The sequence below is a fragment of the Parasteatoda tepidariorum genome, chromosome 1, assembly GCF_043381705.1.
Source record: "Parasteatoda tepidariorum isolate YZ-2023 chromosome 1, CAS_Ptep_4.0, whole genome shotgun sequence".
Taxonomy (NCBI): Eukaryota; Metazoa; Arthropoda; class Arachnida; order Araneae; family Theridiidae; genus Parasteatoda; species Parasteatoda tepidariorum.
This window is the reverse complement of record NC_092204.1, coordinates 60,224,676-60,250,047: the sequence shown is the minus strand read 5'-3', so window position 1 is coordinate 60,250,047 and position 25,372 is coordinate 60,224,676. Positions and strand designations below refer to the sequence as shown.

At 26.8% G+C, this 25,372-nt stretch overlaps 1 protein-coding gene across 2 annotated transcripts; it reads left to right on the top strand.

The window, feature by feature from the left end:
* The first annotated feature begins 34 nt into the window (after positions 1 to 34).
* Positions 35 to 25,238, top strand: LOC107454158 (mitochondrial ribosomal protein L47). 2 transcript variants are annotated; one of them, XM_016071231.4, is made up of 6 exons: positions 35 to 288; positions 2,412 to 2,554; positions 4,052 to 4,112; positions 17,186 to 17,282; positions 21,259 to 21,389; positions 24,910 to 25,238. In XM_016071231.4, the coding sequence occupies exons 1-6, from the start codon at positions 218 to 220 to the stop codon at positions 25,196 to 25,198; spliced, it is 792 nt and encodes a 263-aa protein (XP_015926717.2). In that variant the 5' UTR covers positions 35 to 217; the 3' UTR covers positions 25,199 to 25,238. The 2 variants fall into 2 exon arrangements, with proteins under 2 accessions (XP_015926717.2, XP_042908826.1); XM_043052892.2 differs by lacking the exon at positions 4,052 to 4,112 and adding an exon at positions 10,939 to 10,999 and having other exon boundaries at positions 62 to 288.
* The last annotated feature ends 134 nt before the right edge of the window (positions 25,239 to 25,372 follow it).

Here is a 25,372-nt window from a genome sequence, read left to right as displayed (position 1 = left end):
GCTGTTAACTTGAAATTTTTTAACATTGTTTTTTCACTGTAACCGTACTTTTCTTTGTTTATTTACAACAATCTAGTTCTCCTTCACCGTGAATTTCTGAAATTTTTTTTTTGAATTTAACAAGCATTTAAAATGGGAAATAAAACTCATGTTTAAGAATCAGGAATAGCATTTAAAGGAGGAATTTTTATTGTTTGGAAATTGATCACTCAAGAATATGTTCCGCTCACTATTATTAGCTAGGTGTAAAAAAGTATTTCTAAATTTTAATGATGGAAAAATTAAACTGTGAGTCAGATATTTCCTATACAATATAACTCACCCTCTCTATTAATAAATTTTTACAATTCTTCTTTTTTTATATTAAACTGAGTCTTCGTTATAGTGTTCTCATATAATTTTTGATTCTCAAAAGAAAAAAAATCATTCTTTTCTGAGTTTACAAAAAGTTAAAAGCAAAACCTGGTTTTTAGAAATTTTTTAATCATTTTTTTCCTCACTGCAACATTTGAATTGATCATTCTCAAACATAATAATTCTTCATTCATTAGGGGTACGAGATGTTTTCCAGAAATTATCACTAGTTCTGAAAAAAATTATTCTGATTTGATTACAGCATTATATTATTCTACATTTCTGATTTCGTATTTTATTTTATTAAATATGAAACTTGCATGAATGAAATTGGGGGATATTTCCGTATCCTGATCTGTTGCACCAACTTCAATCAATAAAGTGCCAAATAGATTTTAAACTTGCAAATTTTAAAAAAAAAAACATGTAGATGTTTTGCCTGTGGGTGAGTACGAGTTATACACTTCGAGTTCGTCCCTTTCTGTGATGTTTTTTTTTAGTTCCTCGCGGGCCGCTGCCTGGAAGTTGCCAAGATTATTAGTTGCCAAGTTGGAAGTTGCCAAGTGATTATTCTGCCACAGATCAGGATACGGTAATCTCCTTGAATGGTAGACAACTGTCGTCTAACTCATAAGACAAAATTCATTGTCTCCTCCGAGTAAGCTTAGTTTAAGTTTGAGGTCTGGCCCTCTTGGCAGATCGTTCTGCAGTTTTCTACTGCCAACATTTAAACAAGTAAAAAGTTTCTGATAATTATGCTTGCATTTTGCATTAGAGTATTTTATCAATTACAGCCTACCAATGTTGTAAACGAGCTATAGTATTTACACACATGTGTATAATGTAACACTTATGAATGAGAATGATTTGTAAATTTTGTTTATGCGTATGCAAAGCGTTTCTCAGTAATAATGTGAATATTAATTGAGATGCAATGTTTATAAGTAATGAAAAACAAATTTGGATGCATTTTTTTCTTCATTTATGTGATTACAAATCTAATTTAGTGATATATGCTGCCTGTTGGTATGAATAAATTAATATAATCTGTTAATACAAATATTTGTACTGCTACTTATAAATCCTATTAATGAATATCTTAATGTAGGGCTTATAAATCACATTAATATGGATTGTAACTCATAAATTTCTTTATTGTAAATCTAGGTTAAAGTGGATGATGTTTGATTTGTAAATAGTGGTAATGTGGATCGAAGTGTCCTATTCATGAATCTTGTTAGCACAAATTAGATTTTGTTAATACTATTATACATATTGTGATAAGGAATTTTTTAATTGCATAAATGAAAATTGCTGTGCATGAAGCACAAATGACTGTACAAAGTGTAATGTGCTATTCTAGATATAATAGAAATTCTAGAAGTGGCTATGCACAAGTCTAAAGAATTTTATTGGCTTAATACAGTGTTTCCCAAAGTGTGGTACGCGTACCCTTAGGGGTACAGGAACAGTGGGTACGTGTTCTTATTCGAAATATCTTGCAACAAACGAACATTTTATTTAAAAACAAAGCTAGCCATGAAAATTTGCGATTACATATTTTTCTATTGGCTATTTTTTGCGGAATTAACAGTTAACAATTAGTGGTGTCAACAGCCAGTTGTGATTTTTAACATTTGTGCAATTTTTTTATAGTAAAAAATACTTTCATTTTCTTATTAGTGGTACACAGTGTTACAAAAAATTTAGAAAAGTTACACAAAAGTCTTAAGTTTTGGAAACACTGGCTTAATGCTATTAATTGGCAAAATATTAAGAACACTGCAGTAGAAAGAATCTTTGTTATTGTTCTACATAAACCCATTCTACTTTGGGTGGAAAGAGGTTTTTTAATAAGTTTGAAAAATAGATTTTTCCAATTAATAGGCAAATCAATTAATGTAAACAAAGATAAATTAGTCATTCTTGAATAAAATTTATTTTCTTTGAACTTGTTTTTTTATATGATTAACGTTATTATGCTATGATTAATATAATTATACTATTGATGTATATAATTGCCGATAAAATCATCTGACACAGGATTTTTCTTTCAGATTCAGTGAAGGATTAAAAAAATTGAGCATCAGTAAATCTATTATAGAAAATAGCAGAAGTTTTCATAGAAGTTCAATATGCTGCGATTTGATGGAGTTTTTTGATGATTCTAAAAATTGGGGTGAAGAGGAAGTTAAATCAGGTATTGGACTCCTAAGTGTTGTACAAAGTTGGAAAACTGTGTGATATTGTTTTTGTTACAGACCAATTTTAAATTAGTTTTCATACGAAAAATGCATGGTTTTCTGTCATGGTTTTTGTAAAAAGTCACCTTTTATATTTTGAAAGACATTTTTTGTTAAATGAGAGCTAAGTTCATTTTTACTTTAAATAATATGTATTGAAGAAATACATCAGTTTCAAAGAAAAATTCATGCTTTAAATGGCAAAAATGCACTGCAGGAAAACTGAAAACTATGAGGAAGAGGAAACTGAAATGAAACTGTAATTAATTTTTTAAAAAAATTTATGAATATATTTTTGCAGTTGATTTCCGTGAATAATTTTAAACTATACCTAATTTTTTTATCTATATATTTGTTATATCAATGTTTAATAAAATGATTAAGGTTTTAATCTTCCATATTACAGACTTAAACCTCGACTCTGCTTTTAATTCGCATGTGTGAAAATTAGAATCTGTCTTATTGAATAGGTTCAAGGTTTAGTAATTTGAAAGCGAAGTAAATAGAAAAGCAAAGTAAATCATTAATCATGTCTTACCAGTCTTGGGCCATCTATGATCATTTGAGTTACTGATTTTATTTAATTTATTAATAAGAGGTTGAATGACAAGTTTTGTTCTTTATAGGCAACACAGAACAAAAATATCTTTTTTTTTTTTCTTCATAAACTGACATACCATAAATTTTTAAAAGGCATGTTATTATTTTTATGATTTTTTAAACAATACTAATAGTTTTACTTTTTATGTTAGTCATACTTAACAGAATTTGATATTCATTAAAGCATCAATTAAAAGGCTTCTGAAATAAATAATTCGAAACGTTTTGTACTGGTTTTGCGATAATTTATTGTATAATTTCAGGTACTAATTACACTTTACCTTCTAGCAAGGAGATATAAAGTGAAACTAATTATAAATCTACACATTTAATTTTTTTGTGCTTTACAATATTTTCTAGACAAAAAATGCATATCTTTCATGTTTAGAGCGTGTAGCTATAGATATAATAATTAATTGTCGTACTCCTTTTATAAATTTTACAAGTATTTAAATTAGTTTATCAATAAAAATTAAATTAAAGACTTAAGAAACTGATTTATTTTATTTTTTGTTGCTACCTCAAAAGCTGAATAAATTTTATTGATACTCATTCGATCAAAGTAGCATTATTTTTTCCTACTTTCAGTGAAATAATTTTGTATGAAACTCAATGGGATTAAATATTTTGATTTGTTTTATTTAAATGACATTTTTTAGATGTTATTTATTTTAAATGTGTTAAGAAGTTGAAAAAATAAAATATTCTGAAAGATATTTTAATGAAAGTGATCAAAGTCAGTGCTATTATTATTGTATTATGCACTCAAAGGGTTTACCTTACTCAGGTATATGCAATTTCTAGAATTTTGAAATGCATTTATTTTATACCTTTTTCTTATATTATTATTTTAGGAAGAGCTTGGACAATTGATGAGCTTCGGATCAAAAGTAATAGTGATTTACACAAATTGTGGTAGGTTTTCAATTATTTATTTTTTTGTGCATTTACGGCGTATAGACACTCGACCTAATGATTAGATTTTCACCTGTCAAGATCATGGTTTCAGTGAACTACCTAATCTTCATGGTTCAAGAGTCCTATCTCAGATATGCTAATTTAAATATGTTTGTGGAAAATAAGTAAAAAAATTACATACAAAATGTATTTTCTTTTGATGAATTTGAGTTTCAAACTCTTGATATAAGATAATTATAATATAGATGTTATGGTCCCTACATCTTAAACAAGATATAAATCAAAAATGGAAGCCTCTTAAAGTGCTTAACTTTTTGCATATTTTGCTGGAATATCCAAATAAAAAAAATATTTATTTATTTATAAAGCTTGACCATTCGTAATAAGTAAGTTTTGATGTAAAATTACAAACAAGTTTTATTAATGTGAGTAGAAGGGTTGTTATTTGCACGATTGGTTTTCTAGACATATTTGAAATATCGATATGCAAACATTAAAAATAGCATTAGGAAGCTTAAATTTTCAGAGTGCTTCCTGATTCATTGTGGTTATTTTATCCAAATTTGTACTTCTATGTAATTAAAGCCTGTATAAATTAGTTAGCATATTTCTGGAGACCCTCATAAACTAAGAAAGTTGCAATTTAGTAGGTTAAAATTGGATCAGTAGATCAATCAAATTTATTAATTTTTTAACTAAAAATTGAATTAAGATGATTTATTAAGTGTAATTTTTAGACATGTTTAAATTTAAATTTTTTTTTTTTTATTTTACTGAAACAGGAATTACATATTTATTTTGTTCAAAAGTTATTCTTGTAGAATTTATAATTAAATAATCCTGTTCATAAAAGTTTCCTCAGTTATCAGCTAACAACCCACTACCTGTTTTTACCCTCTAAGATGAAATATCTGACAAAAAGGATATCCTTCAGTTCTATAGTTGATTTTATTGAGTGGCAATCATTTCTTTCAAGTTATCCATAATTTCATTTTAATTAGATATTTCTCCCTATTTCATTCTTTCATAACTCCCTCCCTTCTGTTTCTCTAGAAAGTATAATAACACCTTTAACTTTTCTTCTTGTTTAGGTTTGATTTAAGTTTCTTAGATTTGTGGTTCATTTGACTTTTTTTCCATGTAATAATTTTGAACACGATAAAAATTCTAAATGTAAAAGGTATAACCAGCTGCAAAAAAACTTGAACTTTTTATTCATATATTAAAAAGCTATTTATTATACTATTAATTATATTCATTAAGACTAAACTAAACTCAGTGACGCGATAGCCCATAGAGGGCCAAGGCCTACTGTGCCCATCTCAGTTTTCTTGACCTTGGGCTCTGAGGTGCAGGAGCAGATGTTCCAGTCAGGTGGTCTGCCGAACGTAAAACCCCTAGTCTTTAATTCTCAAGCATGCTTGTACTTATTTATTCACCCACTGAAGGGATGAAAGGCTGAGTCAACCTTGCCCGACCCGAGGGTCGAACCCAGAACCTGTGGCACAGGAGCGTGATGCGGTACCACTCAGCCTGCGGGCGTCATATTCATTAAGAAGTTATTAATATTAGTTATAAAGTTAGTCATTAAAAGAAATTTTAATATATTTCAATTGGGTAATTGTTTTTAGATTTCATATTAAGAAGTGGCTAATTTTAGTATCATATTTAATAGTGGTGATTCCCGTATCCTGAAATGCCTGCAATTTTTAGGTAAAAAGGTGTTTTCAAAAGTAACAAGAACTTGTGTTTATTTTATATTTTGTGAGAAAAATTAATCTGGTCTTCAATATTGTTTACATTTAACATTATAGTAAAATTTAAGCTATCCAAATTAATAGGACACAAACCTACTTATATTGAGAATAATCTTTAAATTATAAGCGTTCATTGCTCTAATCATCCTTTTCAATCAATAAACTTTGAAAACCAAGATTATGAAGTGTAACATAATATATTTTAGGAAGTCAAAACATGAGTGTCAAAATTAGCTGCATTAGTGTAGTATGTAACTGAGAAATAATTAAACAAAATGAACTCAACTTCACCTACTAGAGACAACTTCTATTTGTTGCTCACAAAAATAGGTACTTTGTGAATTAAGTAGTACAAAGATTTTGTGTTATAGAATTTTTTTCTCTCCATATATGATCAGAAAACTTGCATGTAAGCTTAAAAATATTATCTGAAAATTTTCATTACCATGGTTATTTAGTATTTTTTTTTTTCTAATTGAGGTACTTGTTTATGTAGTTTGTGCAGTTTCAGAGTTTCCAATGAGAAAATGTCACTTTGTTATGTGGGCTGCAATACTTCTGATGTTGGTAGTAAGCGAATTATTAAATTGAAAAAAGAGAAGTAAAAGAAATTTTAAAATCAATTTTGATTGACAGAATTATTTGGATAAAAGAGGTTCTAAGAATCAGTCTCAGAATTGAATTCTGAATTGATCTCAATTCAATTATCTGAAATTCATTAATCACTCACTATAATAGATCAAAAATAGTTGTCTCATATTTTCCCTAGCTAATGAATTTATTAAAATGATTAACTATAGTAATGTAAGGGTGCACAACATTTTTGAATGAAGGACCACTGGTACAACTGGTAGACCAAAGAAGGGCCAATGATTCACCAATGAAAAATTTTGAAAAATAGATTAAATGTAGTAGTAGAGGTGCGCAACCTTTTTGAATGAAGGACCAGCAGGTTAAACAATTATGAACTGCATATCTTTCATTGGTTAAATTTGTATTTAGACATGTTCAATGTATAGAAAAAAGGGCAATAGATAATTTAATATCCTGATTTTGGACAAATTTTTCATGTTCTTTTTCAAATTTGAGGGTAAGCTTTGTTTGTCCAGGACCACATTGACAAGAAATTTGATGATTACAAGGTATCTGCGCACCTGGAAAGTCATGAATTTGGGTATTGAACAAAATTCGCCATGAAATGTCATGATTTTAACTATTTTTTTTTTTTTTTTAAAATCATGGATTTAGGTCCTTGAATTGGTCTAATTTTTAAAATTGAATCCCCCTCCCCAATTTCATGGTGTTTCGAGTATCTGAATTTCTAACAAAATCCCCACTCACAGTCATTTTTTATTAAAATGTAAAATGTTTTTATCATGTTCTTTAAAAATTTTGGTGTTTTTTCAAAAAATGAAAGCAAAAACATCATTTCTAGAGCGAATTATCTTTTAAACTTCTGTAATTTCAGAATTTTTATTATTTATTATTCTTATTTTATTTTATCAATTTAAAATTCTAGCTGAAGCAAGCCAGTCATATGCGAATTTTTTTTATTCCGAAATGTGAACAGAAAAATGAGGAAAAATGTATTTCTGATGAACACGAAAAGTATCTTTAGAATATAATTCTGCAGAAAAAGAGAAAAAATAATTACTTGCTTTTATATTTTCTTTCAGCTATTTTGTTGCTTCAACTCTTTCTTTACTCTGTTTTTTAAATTTAAAATCTACAAATATGAAGATGCAGAGCATAACAGTTTTGGTTATATCTATCATTTCAATTGATGTCATTATAGTGCTTTTTTAAATTTTATTGTTGCATTTTTGTCGGAGTAAACGGTAACTTCGTTAAGTCAAGAAAAATTTTGGAATTAGCCATGGAAAGAATTAAATCTAAAATGTAGCAGATACTCTGTAAATAATCTGAACATTAAATGATATGCAAGATGATTAATTTTGAATTTTGTACTGAATGCTGCACTGTCTTATCTTTAGTTCTGGTTTTTCTTTCAGGATAGTGAATATTTGAGTAGAGAAAATTTTTCTAGTGATCAGGAATATTTGAGATACATGATGACTCACTTAAGATTAGGATTTTGGGTAAGATGCATACAAGACACTCCTGGACTCAGAGAAGGCGATGTTGGTGTTGTTATTGATGTAAGTTTTACTTCGGGTAAATGTTATTCAAATGCGATTTTGCATTATTATTTTTATTTTTGTTGTTCGATGCAATAAGTTATTTTAGTGTTATTAGTCAAATATTGCCATGGTTTAGGGGATTCTTAATTAACTTTTTATGACCTGATGCAATTTGAAAGTTCTTATTTTTTTTTAGTATAAGTAGCTTAACACATAAAAAGTGCTCGGAAAATGATTTTATTATGAACATTATTCTAAGAAATTTAAGATAATCCATGCAAACTTGAATATAATATTACATTTAAATTTTTTTTTTATTGTTTGTAACAAAGCAGCTAAGATATTTTTAATACTAAACTGATAGCTATAGCTATAAGAAGAAAATTTTACTTAATTTAAACTTTATTTGAAATTATACACATATATTCACATATTGGGTTACATCAAACCCACACAGTTATGCGAGGACAGTCTTAAAGGGGTTAGACTTGATTAGAAAGATCACTTATCATTGAACTTTAACTTTTATAATTTTTTCATTTGGTGAGAAATGCTGTAGGTATAAATGTGATAACTAGCCATATTTATATTTTAAAACTTTTTGCAATTATTTTTTTGGAAAGAAAATGGAGATTTTTTGCAGCACATTGCAAAACCATTTTGATTAGTTACAGCAAGTTTTGATTTATTATACTATTCTTGAACTTACTTTTATTTAACTTGAATGAAAACATATAACTTTATTTCTGAGCCTTCAATGTGAATCAAAATGCTCATTTGGTTATTTTTTATTTTAAGACACATTAATTGAATTTCAACCTTTTCATACTAAAATTTTTTCTTGTATTTATCATTTTTGTAAACTGCAATGAGTCATAATTTTTTCAAGTTATTTTTTTATTAAATTATTTTAATCTAACATATAACTTCGTTCTTGTTTAAATCTAAAAAAATAATTTTTCTACAAAAAATTTAAAAGTTCTTACCTAAATTGTTTATTTATATAAGTATTCCCTACTTTTTATATCGTACAACTCTTTGAGTATGAAAAGTCTTGAATCTCTAAAATAATAAGATGTCTCTAAATATAATCTCCCTCTTTGCTATTTTGATTCTCTATTATAATTATCAATAAGCAATAAATCTCTATACTAAATAAAAAAGATAAAATTACATAGTACAATATTTTAATGTAAGTATATATATAGAAAATTTCTTTTGAAGCTTAATACATCTTCTCTTGTGCGNTCAAAAAAAAAATTCGTTAAATAGAAAATTCACTTCGCTATTTAGAAGTTATTTAACGAAGAAATTTCCAAAATGTTCTTGGTTCCACAAAAAAATTCGCAAAATAGAGAAATTCGTAAAATGGAAGTTCGTTAAATAGAAGTCCGACTGTAATTTAATTTCATTTTATGCATTTTTCTTTCTGTCATGGTTTTTGTTATGTTTTTTTAAAAAGTCACATTTTATATTTTGTTAGACATTTTTTGTTAAATGAGAGCTAAGCTCATTTTTACTTTAAATAATATGTAATGAAGAAATACATCAATTTCAAAGAAAAATTTATGCATTAAATGGCAAAAACGCACTGTAGGAAAACTGAAAACTTTGACAAAGAGAAAATTGAAACAAAACTGTAATTAATTTTTAAAAAAATTTTATGAATATTATTTTTGCAGTTGATTTCCGTGAATAATTTTAAACTATACCTATTTTTTTCCATCAATATATTTGTTGTTATATCAATATTTAGTAAAATGATAAAGGTTTTAATCTTCCATATTACAGACTTAAGCCTCGACTCTGCTTCTAATCCGGATATCTGAAAATTAGAATCTGTCTTATTGATGTCCATTGAATAGGTTCAAGGTTTAGCAATTTGAAAGCGAAGTAAATTGAAAAGCAAAGTAAATCATTAATCATGTCTTACCAGCCTTGGGCCATCTATGGTCTTTTGAGTCACTTATTATATTTAATTTATTAAGAAGAGGTTGAATAACAAGTTTTGTTCTTTACTGACAACACAGAACAAAAATATTTTCCTTTTTTTTCCCTTCATAAACTGACATACCATACATTTAAAATGGCATGTTAATATTTGTATGATTTTTTTAACAATTGTAATAGTAGTTTAACTTTTTATGTTAGTCATATTTAACAGAATTTTATGTTCATAAAAGCATCAATTAAAAGGCATCTGAAATAAATAATTGAAAACGTTTTGTACTGGTTTTGCGATACATCATTTCAGGTACTAATTGCACTTTACCTTCTAGTGAGGAGATATAAAGTGAAACTAAATATAAATCTACGCATTTAAATTTATTGTGCTTTACAATATTTCCTATCCGAAAAATGCATATCTTCATGTTTAAAAGGTGTAGCTGCAGATATAATAATTGTCTTACTACTTTTATTTGTTTTATAAGTATTTAAATTAGATTATCAATAAAAATCCAATTGAAGACTTAAGAAACTGAATTATTTTATTTTTTGTTGCCTCATCAAGAACTGAATAAATTTTATTGATTCTCATTCGATCAAACTAGCATTATGTTTTCTTACTTGAATAATTTTATAGTGAAATAATTTTGTATGAAACTCAATGGGATTAAATATTTTGATTTAATTTTTTTTAAATGTCATTTTTTTTAGATGTTATTCATTTTAAATGTGTTAAGAAGTTGAAAAAATTAAAATATTCTGAAAGATATTTTAATAAAAGTGATCAAAGTCAGTATTATAATTGTATTATGCCCTCGATGGGTTTACCTTACTCAGGTATATGCAGTTTCTAGAATTTTGAAACACATAATTTATTTATTTTATACTTTTTTTCTTTTATGCCTAACTTAAAATAATAATCTTATTTGATTTCATTACATGAAATACATAATACTACTATGATATATTATTTTTTAGGAAGAGCTTGGACAATTGATGAGCTTAGGATCAAAAGTAATAGTGATTTACACAAATTGTGGTAAGTTTTTAATTTTTAATTAATTTATTTTTTGTGCATTCACGGTTTATAAACACTCGACCTAATGATAGATTTTCACCTGTTAATATCATGGTTTCAGTGAACTACCTAATCTTCATGGTTCAAGGGGCCTATTTGAGATATGCTAATTTAAGTATGTTAGTGGAAAATAAGTAAAAAAATTAGATACACAAATGTATTTTATTTTGATGAATTTGAGTTTCTAACCCTTGATATATGGCTAACCATAATATAGATGCTATGGTCCCTATATCTTAACCAAGGGATAGGTAAAAAATTGAAGCCTCTTAAAGTGTTGAACTTTTTCCATATTTTGCTGGAATATCCAAATAAGAAAAGCTTTATTTATTTATGCAGCTTGACCATTCGTAATAAGTAAGTTTTGATGTAAAATTGTCCTTATACAAACAAGTTTTATAAATAAGAGTAGTAGGGTTTTTATTTGCACGATTGGATTTATAGACGTAATTGAAAATATCGATATGCGAACATAAAAAATAATAATAAGGAGCTAAATTTTCAGAGTACTTCCTAACTCATTATGGTTATTTTATCTAAGTTAGGACTTCTCTTTAACTAAAGCCTGTAAAAATTAATTAGCATATTTCTGGGGACCCTCATAAAGTAAGAAAATTGCTATTTAGTTGGTTAAAATTGGATCAGTAGATCAAACAAATTTATTATTTTTTTTACTAAAAATTGAATTAAGATGATTTATTAAATTTATTTTTATTTCTTGTTTAAATTTAAATTTTTTCTTCTGTTATTTTACTAAAACAGGAATTACATATTTATTTTGTTCAAAAATTATCCTTGTAGAATTTATAATTAAATAACCCTCTGTCTTTAATTGTTCATAAAAGTTTCATGAGTTATAAGCTAACATCCCACTACCTGTTTTTTTGCCCCCTAAGATAAAATATCTGACAAAAAGGATATCCTTCAGTTTTATAGTTGATTTTATTGAGTTGCAACAATTTCCTTCAAGTTATCCATAATTTCATTTTAATATGATATTTCTACCTATTTCATTCTTTCATAACTCTCTCCCTTCTGTGTCTCTAGTTCTGAAAAGTGTAATAACATCTTTAACTTTTCTTCTTGTTTAGGTTTAATTTAAGCTTCTTAGATTTGTGGTTCATTTGACTTTTCTTCCATGTAATAATTTTGAACACGATAAAAATTCTAAATGTGAAAGATATAATCAGCTGCAGGAAAACTTGAACTTTTTATTTATAGATTGAAAAGTTATTCATTATAGGTATTATTTATTTTATTCATTAAAAAGTTCTTCATGTTATTATAAAGTTAGATAATTAAAAAGTGAATTTAATCAGGGGTCTAACTAAACTAAACTCAGCGGCGCGACAGCCCATAGAGGGCCAAGGCCTACTGTGCCCATCTTAGTTTTCTTGACCTTGGGCTCTGGGGTGCAGGAGCAGATGTTCCGGTCAGGTGGTCAGCCGAACGCGGAACCCCCAATGTTTAGTCCCCAAGCATGCTTGGTACTCATTTATCAACCCACTGAAGGGATGAAAGGCTGAGTCAACATTGCCCGGCCCGCGGATCGAACCAGGGACCTGTGGCACGACAGCGCTAAGCGCTACCCCTCAGCCACCGGATGTCAATCAAGGGTCTCTCCAGGCCAAGTTTACTACCATTTAGCGGTACCTTCACAAATTCAACTTCAGGAAAAATTTCACAAAATACTTTTTCTTAAAATTTTTTTTTTTATGCTGTAAGAAACGATAAATCCATATTTTTATCATATTTTTGTGTTGATTTTTTAATATAATTATTAGTTTTCACAAATTATGTATAAATTTTCACAAAATAGGTACCTCTCTGAAAAGCCTAGACAGACCCCTATTAATATGTTTCAATTAGGTAATTGTTTTTAGATTTCATATTTAGGGGTGGCTAATTTTAGTATCATATTTAAGAGTAGTGATTCCCGTATCCTGAAATGCTTGCAATTTTTAGGTAAAAGGGTATTTTCAAAAGTAACAAAAACTTGTGTTTATTTTATATTGTGTGAGAAAAATTAATCAGGTCTTCAATATTGTTTGCGTTTAATATTATATCAATTATCCAAATTAATAGGACACAAACCTACTTATATTGAGAATAATCTTTAAATTATAAGTGTTCATTGCTCTAATCATTCATTTCAATCAATAAACTTTGAAAACCAAGATTATAAAGTGTAACATAATATATTTTAGGAAGTGGAAACATGATTGTTAAACTTAACTACATTAGTGTAGTATGTAACTGAGAAATGATAAAACAAAATGTTATATTTATTAGACTCCTTAAAAAGTATTGAGTTAGCCAACTTCACCTACTAGAGACAATTTCTATTTGTTGCTCAAAAAAAAAAAAAAAAATAGGCCAGTTCTTTGTGAGTTAAGTAGTACAAAGATTTTGTGATACAGAATTTGTTTCCCTCCATTATATGATCAGAAAACTTGTATGTAAGCTTAGAAATATTTTCTGAAAATTTTTATTCCCATGGTTATTTAGTTTTTTTCTTTCTAATTGAGGTACTTGTTTGTGTATTAATTTTTACTGATGCATTTTCAGAGTTTCTAATGATAAAATGTTACTTTGTTATGTGGGCTGCAATACTACTGATGTTGGTAGTAAGCGAATTATTAATTGAAAAAAAAGAAGTATAAGAAATTTTAAAATCAATTTTGATTGACAGAAGTATTATCAAGGTTCTAAGAATCAGTCTCAGAATTAAATTCTGAATTGATCTCAATCCAATTATCCAAAATCCATTAATCACTCACTATAATCAATCAAAAATAGTTGTCTCACATTTTGCCTGGCTGATGAATTTCGTAAAATGATTAACTATAGTAATGTAAGGGTACACAACATTTTTGAATGAAGGGCAGCTGATAGACCAAAGAAGTGCCAATGGTTAACCAATGAAATATTTAAAAAAATAGATTAAATGTAGTAGTAGAGGTGCGCAACTTTTTTGAATGAAGGACCAGCAGGTTAAACAATTAAGAACTGAATATCTTTCATTGGTTAAGTGTGTATTTAGACATGTTCGATGTGTATTAGATAATTTATTATCCCGATCCCCAGGCTTGATCAGCACAACAAAAATGCGCCATGCACATGCAATGTGTACCAGCACACTGTGGACTTCAAGGTAACGAAACTGCAGATTTCTTGGCCAAAAAAGCCGCCAAGATTCTACAAATATCTCTTAAACCAGTTCTTTTCTACACCACAAAGAGGCTAATAAAAATCTCTCTTCGAACAACATTTGAGGCAAAACTCCAAGAAGCAAATAAAGATAAGGACTGGCTGGAATGAATTGAAAATATTCCGTCATGGCCAAGAGAAAAATCTGTGGCCCTTTTTCACCTTGCCACTGGCCATGGCTGTTTATCAAAACACCTGTGCAGAATCGAAATCTTTTCAAGCCCCTTTTGTCCATTATGTAACCTACAAGAAGAAATGGACGCTAACCATCTGAGACACTGCCCCGCACTTCCTCGTGGGAACGATTTTGGCGGGCGAGATGCATTATTAATTAACTATAGACTCTTTCTTTTTGTAGCTCTTGTTTCCGTTTTTTGTTCTTTCTTTGCATTGTTCTCAGCTACAAATTTGTCTTTCATGTCTGCCATTGGAAATAAAAATATCCTGATTTTGGACACATTTTTCATGTTCTTTTTCAAATTTGAGGATAAGTTTTGTTTGTCCAGGACCACATTGACAAGAAATTTGATAAATATCAAGCTATTAATATAATTCAGAGTTGTCTGAATTATAAATTTTAATCATAGGTTAGATTTTTCTTATGCTAAAATCATTCAGTACTGCTCTTTTTCTATAGAACTAGATTTCTGGGAATCATTCTATATTTGGAAAAATTATAAGTATCTAGTTAATAATCTTGAATCTCACCCTTTCTTAATGTTAGGAAATCTATTCTAATTTAATCTTTGGCACCCTGGAGTTTCTGCCAAACACTCTTACACCTATTTATTATCACTTTCCTTTTTATTATCTTCTTCAAGATTGTATCTATCTGTTAAATTATTTCGCATATCTTTATCTATTTACTTTTTTACTGTAATTTTGTGTTAAGACAGTGAGGTAGGTTCTTGTTTAGGGAACCGAAACTATAGTTTGTCCGCTTCTGTGCTTCATATGTGCTTTATTCACATTGTTTTTTTGCCTCAGTCTACATAGCATAAAGTTTTCCCTATCTTCCTTTTTCAAGAATTTTTTTATCTTGATTTTAAGCTTAAAGAGACATTATATTACAAAGGTTCCACAACAAACATTTATTTATTATGTTCACCTTAGTTCCATGAAATAGTTACTCAAACAAAATATCTAAGTTTTCTAAATTTTTTCAAAGATTGCATCTTTAGCTTTGTTGCTAATAATTTGTTATTTATAGGGCTTAAAACAATTTTAATTTATATATGTTTACTTTTCTTTTCAAAACTTTTTATAAATGCTAAATTAAAAAAAAAATGTTTTAATGAAACTTGGCAAACTATCTTAATAGGAAATACTCTGTATACTGGAATTATGCTGAATTTTATAAAAACTGTTTGGAAAAAAAATTATGATTTTACAATAAATTAAATGTAAATGGAATTTAAAAAAAAATTTTTTTTTGACAACATAATGGGTTAGTTAAGAAGAGAAAAGCTAATCAACCAAAATATGGTGAATTAACTCTAAAAATAAGATAAATATTTTTGTATTGTTTTTACTTCATAACATCTCATCTGGCTGCTTAAAAACCTATGGACATTGTTTATAAATTAGGTTTGGATATTTTTATAAAATTGTAAGCTTTCTTGTCAGTATTTACTTTATACAGTAATTTTTGTTACAACTTCAAGTGTGAAACTATGCATTTTTTGATTAAATCATTATAGTAGTCTATGCTCTTTACTATGGTTCCCAAAACAGATAGTAGAAATAGTACAGTCTGCGTAGTTCTTTAGTAGATTTATTATAATGACCACTACCTGAAGTCCTGTTTGCTATTCCATTGAAGCAATGTTATTGTGATGCCCATTAGAACATTCAAGCTGGACCATTCATTCCAATATAGCGACCAAAGTTTTATATAATTTTTTTTTATACTCATAAAATCACTTCAAAAACTGATGTTAAATATGTGCCTTCTTAACTAACATATTCCCTATCAACATCGAGTCAGTCAATAACAAAAATTTCGAGAAAACTATTCGAATCACTATTTCTTTTGATGTTACTGCTCAATAAACATGAACTGTCTTGACTTCTATACGAATGAAGAAAGAGTGACAGGACTAACTTTTCTTAAATCTAGGAGGTCATTGGGATTATCTATGGTCAAACGAATTATTGATTACTTACCTGTATTTAAATATTGAAGTGTATGTTACACAGTCATTTAGAAATCAGAGTTTTATAATTATAATCTTTCAAAATTTCTTTTCAAACAGTTTAATATGCTCATCAACCGCACTGCGGTGGTTTATTTTGAAGTTTTGTATTGTTCACATTCCTCTAGATTTTTAGTTTTACTTAGTTCTTTGTACATATGTTATTTAGCAAAATTGCCACTCCTAACCAATGTAACGCTTTATGACTAGAGTGAAAATTCAAAATTTTATTGGAAATAGACATAAGAATAACATCAAACCCTCAAATTTCTAAGTTATTAAAGATTTTGAAAGCACATTGTTTACAATAATTGAAAATTGTGATGTAATTTTACAGGCCTTCAGATTCTAAAGGCAGAAGAATAAAGAAATTCATGATGTCGTTCTTGTGAAGCAAAACTTCAAAATCTTTAATGGCTAAACCTTATGTGCAATGTTAAACGATGTCAAAAAAAATTAACATTTCTTTTTAAAGTCTTTTATTAAATAGTACTTGTACTTTATCAACATAAAATAGTGCATAATGGTCAGCTTAATAATTCTATTTAAAGTGTAACATGTTTTGCCAAAATAAATTCTATATTCACTATAGTCACTGTAACAACAACTTCAAGAACAACTAAACAACTTCAGATTATAACGCCTGTTTTTTGTTTAGACCACAGGGATCCTTATATTGAGTGACAACTGTATTAAAGTGATAAAGACTTACTTTTTTATACTTTTATTTCCTTTTTAAAAGGTTTGTTTTATACAAAGAAAAGAATATGTTATTAACAATGGAACATGCTGCTAAGGAAGAAGTTGAATTGTTTCCTAGTCCAGAACGAATAGACAAAGTAAGTTTTTCTCTTAATTTTAGCTAGATTGCTTATTTATTTAAGGTTAGTTTAAATGTTATAGAGCTGTTTTACAATTGTGATTGTAAATAAATTGATTTTTATCCTAATGCATTTTAACATAGAACTGGTTTTTATCATATTCATGTTGAGATAAATATGTTTTTTTTTTTTTTTTTAAATTAAGTTAAGCATTACTATGTAATAGAACCTTGATTGGTTGTTTCTCATTAAACCATTCATTGCAAAGAACAGATACAAGACGAATGCAAGTCAGCATAAAGTATCTAATGAAAAGAAAAAAATTATGTGTTTTACAGCAAAAATATTTGAAATGCAAAAGGAGGATAAATAAAAAAAAAATTTTAATTTAAGATATATAGAAATTTTAGTTTGAATGCATTCTTTCCTTCACTACGCGAACAATAAATTTTCAGCATCCGTAAAATACTGTGGTTCTTTTTTTTGTAAGTTAGTGTGAATACAGAATGTTTCTCAATGTTTCAAAGACATTAAGGTCTTCTGCAAAGTTTGTGATACCGTCTTGCCATCTTCATCTGAGCCGGTATCTTCATCTGTACATTGAGCCAAAGAAAAGAAAAAAAAGGATATCAACCTTAATCACTGTTGTTCTAATAGCCAGATTTTCCTGTACTAAGTGATCTTAATGGTTCAAACAAAGGGTTAAGTATGCTAATTAAGGGATTCTAACTATTAAGTCATAAAATCAGGCTTAAAAACATACTTTCTGTAAATAAACATACCTTTTTTCTATTGAGTTGGATTCTTGATCATGAAAATATGGGGAGTAACTGCAAACTAGACTTTAGTTTATGGAGCTGTTAAAAGTTTGGGCCCTTAAAAAATATTCATGAAATTCGTTTATTGAAAGATACTTTCATCATAATTACATTAACTGATGGTTCAAAAAAATTGTTTTTGAATTGTAAGATACATAATTTTTTTATTATTGTATGTGTTACGTAATTTTAAATGACAAAATACAAAACTTGAACAAAAGTGGTCAAATATTGCATGACTTATAACATTTTTAAAAAAGTGGGGTTTTAAAATTGTCTTTCATCTTAAGAACTATTTGTGTTAGGTTACTTAAAATTACATAGTTGCAAAACTTTTTGTATCTTTCAAAATATTTGAATCTTTTGTTCGAATAAATAATAATAAATGGTTATTAAATATTATTCTTTACACAGAAATAGCTTTGCATAAACAAATTTTATAATTGTGGGTAGAATGGTTTTTTATTTTTTTAAAGAGTTTCCAAGATATGACAAAATATGCAGAAATTGATATTGACACTCCAGACCACTCTTCTGACTAAACTATTTTGACCATATTTTCAGATTGCACTACTGTTAAGTACTAATTAATTAAAAAAAATTTGAAGAAAATTTTGTTGTGAACATATTTTGGTTAAAATTCTTTTCAATCAAAACATGCTTAAGCAAATGTAATTTATTTTATTTCATCAATAGAGAAAAAAAAATATTAAAATTGATTTTCTACCAAAAAAGTTAAAACCTAATTTAAATTTATTAAGGAGTCAGTCAAAAATGGTGGTTTAAAAATGGTATCTTTACTTTGCTGTACTATGTTCAAGACATGCTTTAATTTGCTCAAGCGTCTGTCTAGGTTTTTCTGAGAGGTACCTATTTTGTGAAAATTTAGACATAATTTGAGAAAATTAAAAATTATATTAAAAAATCAACACAAAAATATGGATTTATTCTTACGGGATACAAAAATAAAATTTTAAGAAAAAGTATTTTGTTCCAGTATTTGTAAAGGTAAAGTATTCCGTTTTTCCTAAAGTTTAATTTGTGAAGGTACCACTAAACGGTAGTAAACCCCAGTTGCTGTTTTTATGTTTAAGACAAATAGATGCTCTTTTTATATTTAGGAATGGTTGAGTTATTATTGATTGATACAATAATTAAATTTATTGTTACTCATGAAACTTAAATTTTTTTCACGCTGCCCTCTTTTGAATTAAGTTGTACATCTTTGAAATATAATTTTCTTTTACCGCACTAAAAAAATAAATGGAAGTAAAATGTTCTCTTCAATAATAAATTATTCATCTCTTAATAATAGCAGAATCACTGAAATAACTAGTTTTGTGTCACTGAAAACTTGCAGTATCTCACCCATCAGAGTAGCAAGGACTTAGTGGTTGCATTTGCAATCATTTCAAAGTTTTAAAATGTTACATAGTGGTAGGGTTGCAAAAAAGCTGTTCTTTTTTAGTTTTTTAATCTTTTATATTCTATTATGCAAGATTAACATACACATATTTAATTTTATTAATGACTATTTAGTAAAATATCTTACAATATTAATTTAACTTTCTCTGATAGGCATTTATTCCATAAAGAGGTTAATGATATAATTTCTAATCCTTATTTGCTTTGTCTGAAATTGTTTTAAACCTATTTCGAATTCTTCCTAACTGTGCTCAAATTTGATTCAGAATAATTATTTTTTTTTTAAAATTACACTGAATTTTCTATAAATTAGGCATTTTTTTACTTATAAAATTGTACATAATGTGATTTGTTCGAATTAGATATATTTTTTAAAAAGTTGGACAACTAGTAATTATAGCTAATTTTATATTATTCTTCTATATCTTCTTATGCTGCATTAAATAAGTTGATTTCTAATCGAAGTTCTAAATAGTTTAAAATATTTGTCCTTAACAGTTCCAAGTTGTTGCTTCAAACTGTTTCAAAAGTGCTAATTTGTTCCAAATAGTTTTCAACATACAATCGCATTAATATAGTTATTAATTAATAATTTTATATCCCTTTATATTATTCCTAGTTTTGAAAAATATAAGTTCTAATAAAAGCTGGTTTTTTAATTATAGCCGAACTTTTTTAAGTGGTTTAAACCAAAATAAGCCGATCACCTTTTTTTGTCCTGGCTAAAATCCTGCATAGTATGAGAATTTTAGAGTTAAATGTAAAATAATTAATATTTTTGAAATAATTTATATTCAGTGGTGATCATAAATGACTCTTTCTTTAAAAATCAAAATGAAAGAAAAGAATATATTGTACTCTGATAAACTTATACTATCTAATTTATTCGTATAGAAGATATTTTGATGAACTGATTTTAGTAAAAACAGATTCCAGAACTTTCTTTCAATAACTGTTTTTTTTGTTTTGTTTTACATTGTTATCAGATTTTTAAACTTTAAGATATAAAGGGTATTTAGAATATAGATAAAATAGCATAAATTTAATTGGGATAGTCAATTTGATGTTACAAGTGTCACACACTATTTGTGGTGCTATCTTTTTGTATAATAACATCTCAACTTTTAAACTTAAAATTGATATTGGGACTAAATTTTGAATTTTAAACCAATTACCATTGTTCACTTCATTATTTTCTTATTCAAGTACTTAAAAGCTTACTAAAATGTCAATATTTAAAAAAACTATTAAAATTTTTTAATCAAGTGTGAAGTTAGGAAATTTTATTTAATTAAAATTTTATGTAATTTTTTTAAAATTCCAAATAAGGGATGTTAAAACAAAACTTTTAAGGGACCAGGAGTCAAACATAATGCTGTGTTCAGCAAAAATATTAAATTTCATGTCAAAAAGTAAAAATTTAATACTATTTTTAAAAAAAATGTGTGTGATACTATTTAAAAAATTTTTGAATGAAAAATGAGTTTTTCTTTCTTACTTGAAAAGTCAAAATTAAACTTTTAAGAGATTAAACATTTTAAAATTCAAAAATTTGTAATAATGCTAAAACTGAAAACATGTTGAATATGCTTTATTTTGATTTTCAGTCTTAATAAATATTTGGTTGCCAATTTTTTCTTTTTAATTTTCTTTAACAAATTAGTAAGTTCGCAAAAAAAGAAAATTAGTTTTGAAAACAATTATGAAATATATTTAATAAAACTATTATACATATTTTATGTACTCGACAGGTTGAAATAAGTATGGAGAATTTAGAAGCTGTAGTACGTGAAAGGAATGAAGCATATTATTTATTAGAAACTGGGGAAACAGGAGAAAGACCTCATGGTTGGAAGGAAGATGAATTTGGAAGATTTAATTGGTAAGTTTGTTTCTTAACAACTTAAACAAATTTTTCTAGGTTCCTATACTACTTAAAATAAACTTTCTAAGAACAAGGTTTCTTTACAAGATTGAAAAAAATTGTAGATGTAAAAGAAACTAAAGAAAGATAAAATGTTGTATTAATTCTAAAAACCTTTTTTTTTTTTTTTTTAAATCATAAGTTGCTCTTTTGTTAGACACAATTCTAATCTATGATTAAAGGTTATTTGTTTTAAAATTAAAGTATTAACTTTATACATGAAAAAAATTTGGACAATAAAATAAAATATTTAATTTATATTATAAATAAGACACTGTGGATCTTCAGAAAAATTTACAGCTAAGCATTTAAAATCTTCACAATTGGAATAATTTAAATTCTTGCTTAGTTACTAAGTGAAATTTAATGATATGAAAAAAAAAAGTGTTTTGCAGTTTGAGTTAAGGTCAAAGTAGACATTTTAATTGAAATGTTTGAAGTTGAGATGGATCATCATATTAGTTATGTTATTGCTTACATTTTTGGATGATTTAGAGAGACCATCCCTAAACTTTTATTTTTGTAATAAAAAAGAATAANATCTGAAAATGTTTTTAAAAAAACCAACCCCGGTTTGCAAAAATTGTCTGGTAGTTCTTAGGTGAGCCCTGTTAATTAATATAATTAAATTAGTTCTTACATTATAATAAAATTGTGTTTTATGATTTTTATTATTTATAGATTTTTTTAAGACAGTAAGTAATTTTCACTATCACTGAGGGCATACTCGATGATAAACAATCATACTATTTTTAAAATCCTTAATTTTTCAAAAAAGTTCTTAATTTTTTCAAAAAAAAAAGTCCTTAAAAGTGCTTAATTTTTGCTTTGTTGAAAGACTGGGAACCCTGTTACAAGATTGAAAAAAGTTGTATATAACTAAAGAAGTAGTTGTAAAGAAACTAAAGAAAGAAAAAATGTATAAATTCTAAAAAAAATTTACAAAAATCATTAGTTGCTCCTTTGCTGGACACTAACAATTCTAATCTATGATTAAAGGTTATTTGTTTCAAAATTAAAGTATTAACTTTATACATGAAAAAAATTTGGACAAGAAAATTAAAAAAAAATTTTATATTATAAATAAGACACAAAACTGTGGATCTTTAGAAAAATTTACAGTTAAGCATTTAAGATCTTCACAATTAGAATAATTTGAATTCTTACTTAGTTACTAAGTGAAATTCAATGATATGAAGAAAAAAAATGTGTTTTGCAGTTTGAGTTAAGGTCAATTTTATGCATTACTTAGATTCACTTTTGTGGAACTATTATTTAGGGTAGATTTTGCAGATTCTGTTAAGTAGACATTTTAATTGAAATGTTTGAAGTAGAGATGGATCATCATTTCAGTTTATGTTATTGCTTACATTTTTGGATGATTTAGAGAGACCATCCCTTAACTTTATTTTTTGAATAAATATTTTATTGAATAAATAACATTAACAAACATTTTAATCCAGAATATATATGTATAAAAGACCAAAAATTAAAGAAAATTCAATTTTTGTTATTTTTTTTAATGCGACTTAAACTCCATTGATATTTAATATTTCCTTGCCAAAATGAATAAAAATCAAGATAAATTTAACTAATAAGTTGCACTTTTATTGACATATTAATTGTTGGAATTATGTCAACATGACAGAGTTTAATCTAAATTATCAAAAAATCTAAAATAACAAAAAAAACTTCAGCAAAATTCCATCTGGCTTATGACTATAAATTTGCATACCGTTTCTGGTGTGTTTCACTTTCATTTGTAAACAAATTTAAAAACTTTTATGAATCATTAAAGACATTGCACAACACAATAGCTAATAAAAGTTTCTTTAAAACAAAATTAATTAATAATTGTACTTATCATTGAGAAAAAAAACAATGACAGTAAAAACCCAACAAAACATCTTTATCAGGTTGACAGGACACATACTGCATTATTATTAAATATAATTATTATGAAGATTTTTGTACTTAGAACACATTAGCCTGTATTTATACACTTTTTTGGGGTAATTTAGTTACTATATCTTTATTAAAAAAACTGCCTTTTATCAGGTATTTACTATTTTCATCTAAAGTATGTTTTGTCTTGGTCAGTCTGCTTGTTTGATCTGTTGTGATTCTAAACATAAAATTATTTTTCATTAATGGAATTTTTATTTTTTGAAATAGTTTAGTAAAATATTTTAGCAAAAACATGTCGTTTCTTATTTGCATTTTAGATTTTTTTCTCTTTCACCTTTTTTTGTAATTTTTTTTCCTTGGTAGAAACTTTGCTTTACAATTTTATCAAAAGAAAATTTACAGATTTTTTTTAACCATAAATATTTTAATTTACAAATACATCATACATAATTTTTATGTACTCTATTAGTAAAACTGCAAGAAATAGAGACAAGATGATGTGTGATTGCTACTAAAAATAATACACCATTCCTTTTTTCTCAGTTATTTAATCTATTCTGAGAAATGAGATAACTGATAAAATCATCTCATTTCAAGTTGAGAAATTATTACAAATTAAGAAAAAGTTTATATTAATACACAATTATTTATTTATTTTTCTCAATTAGTCAATCTATTTCATATTCTGATATAAAGTCAACTTATTTTAAGGTGAGAATGTCTCGCTTTTTTTCAGAGGGTAAAAATAATTATACTCTTTCTTGATTTGTCCCATGTCTTTGAAAATTATCTCTTGTAAATAATAGAATATGACATAAATCTTATACTGCAATCAATAAAGAAAATATCTCTTCTTGTTTAACAGATTTATTTCAATAAACAATTTATGGATAAAAAATTTCTTTGTAGAATATATTAATTTTGTTAAATTTATTATTAGTAGAATATTTAAGAATATATTTAATTTGAAAATTTATTCTGAACACTCATGATTAGTATATTTATTTTGAATTGAAAACTAATCCACAGATATAGCAATTCATATAATGTCTTGAAAATTCATTTTCTTTTCCAGCTAGTTAGTTTTTTATATGAGCTTGCATCAATTTTCGCTGAACTAAATTAAACTAAAAAAAGCTTTGTATTTTTTTTAAAGCATTAAAGTTGTAAACAATCTCTTTTCCAAAAGCCTCATCATTTTCTTTCTTACCTTTTAGTGAAGATTAAAAATAGAGTTAAGTTTCACTTCAGACAAGTTGTAGTACAATTCCTCCAGTCATAGTACAACTAGTACACTCTTTTTTTTAATTTCTGATGCCAAACAGAAGGCATCACAAATCAGAAGCTATAATCATAAATAATAATGCACTTATTAGACTTTAAGGATCTGTATCTTAAAATAAACAAAATGAAGTTGAACCACTATTCAAAGAGAACTTAAGTTGATTACACCTAATAAAATATTAAAAAGTAACAGAATTTATTAAGATTTAGGCATTTTATAGGAAGTAATGTTGTCCTTGTTTCGCCTTTTTAGTGTTAAATCCTTAATGGTTATAACTTTTTTTAGTGTGCCATTGGAAGAGCATCTTATTCCCATGAAAGAAAACAAGAAGTTCCTAGAAGAAGATCTATTTCCAACTATGGAGACTGTCAATCCCACAGTTCCAGAGTTTTTACTTAAGCTATCAGAAAAAGAAAGATTCCTGAAAAGAATTGAACGCAAGAAACAGAGAATGCATATTAAGAAATTGTTCAAGGAATTTCCCAACATGGATATGGAAGCTTTACAAGAGCAATATCCTGATGTAGATGTATATCAATATAAAAAATATTTAGAAGAGCATGATGAGCTGTAAATATTTGTTTGAATGGCATTAAATGTTTTTAAGAATTGTTGGTAATGTTTCTCAATAGCTTAATTAAGATTTTTGACTATCATTTTATTCTTTTTTTTTTATTATTCATAAAATTTTGCAACCAAAGAAAGTTTGGTATGAATGGAAATAAAATTGAGAGGAGTCTTTTGTTAT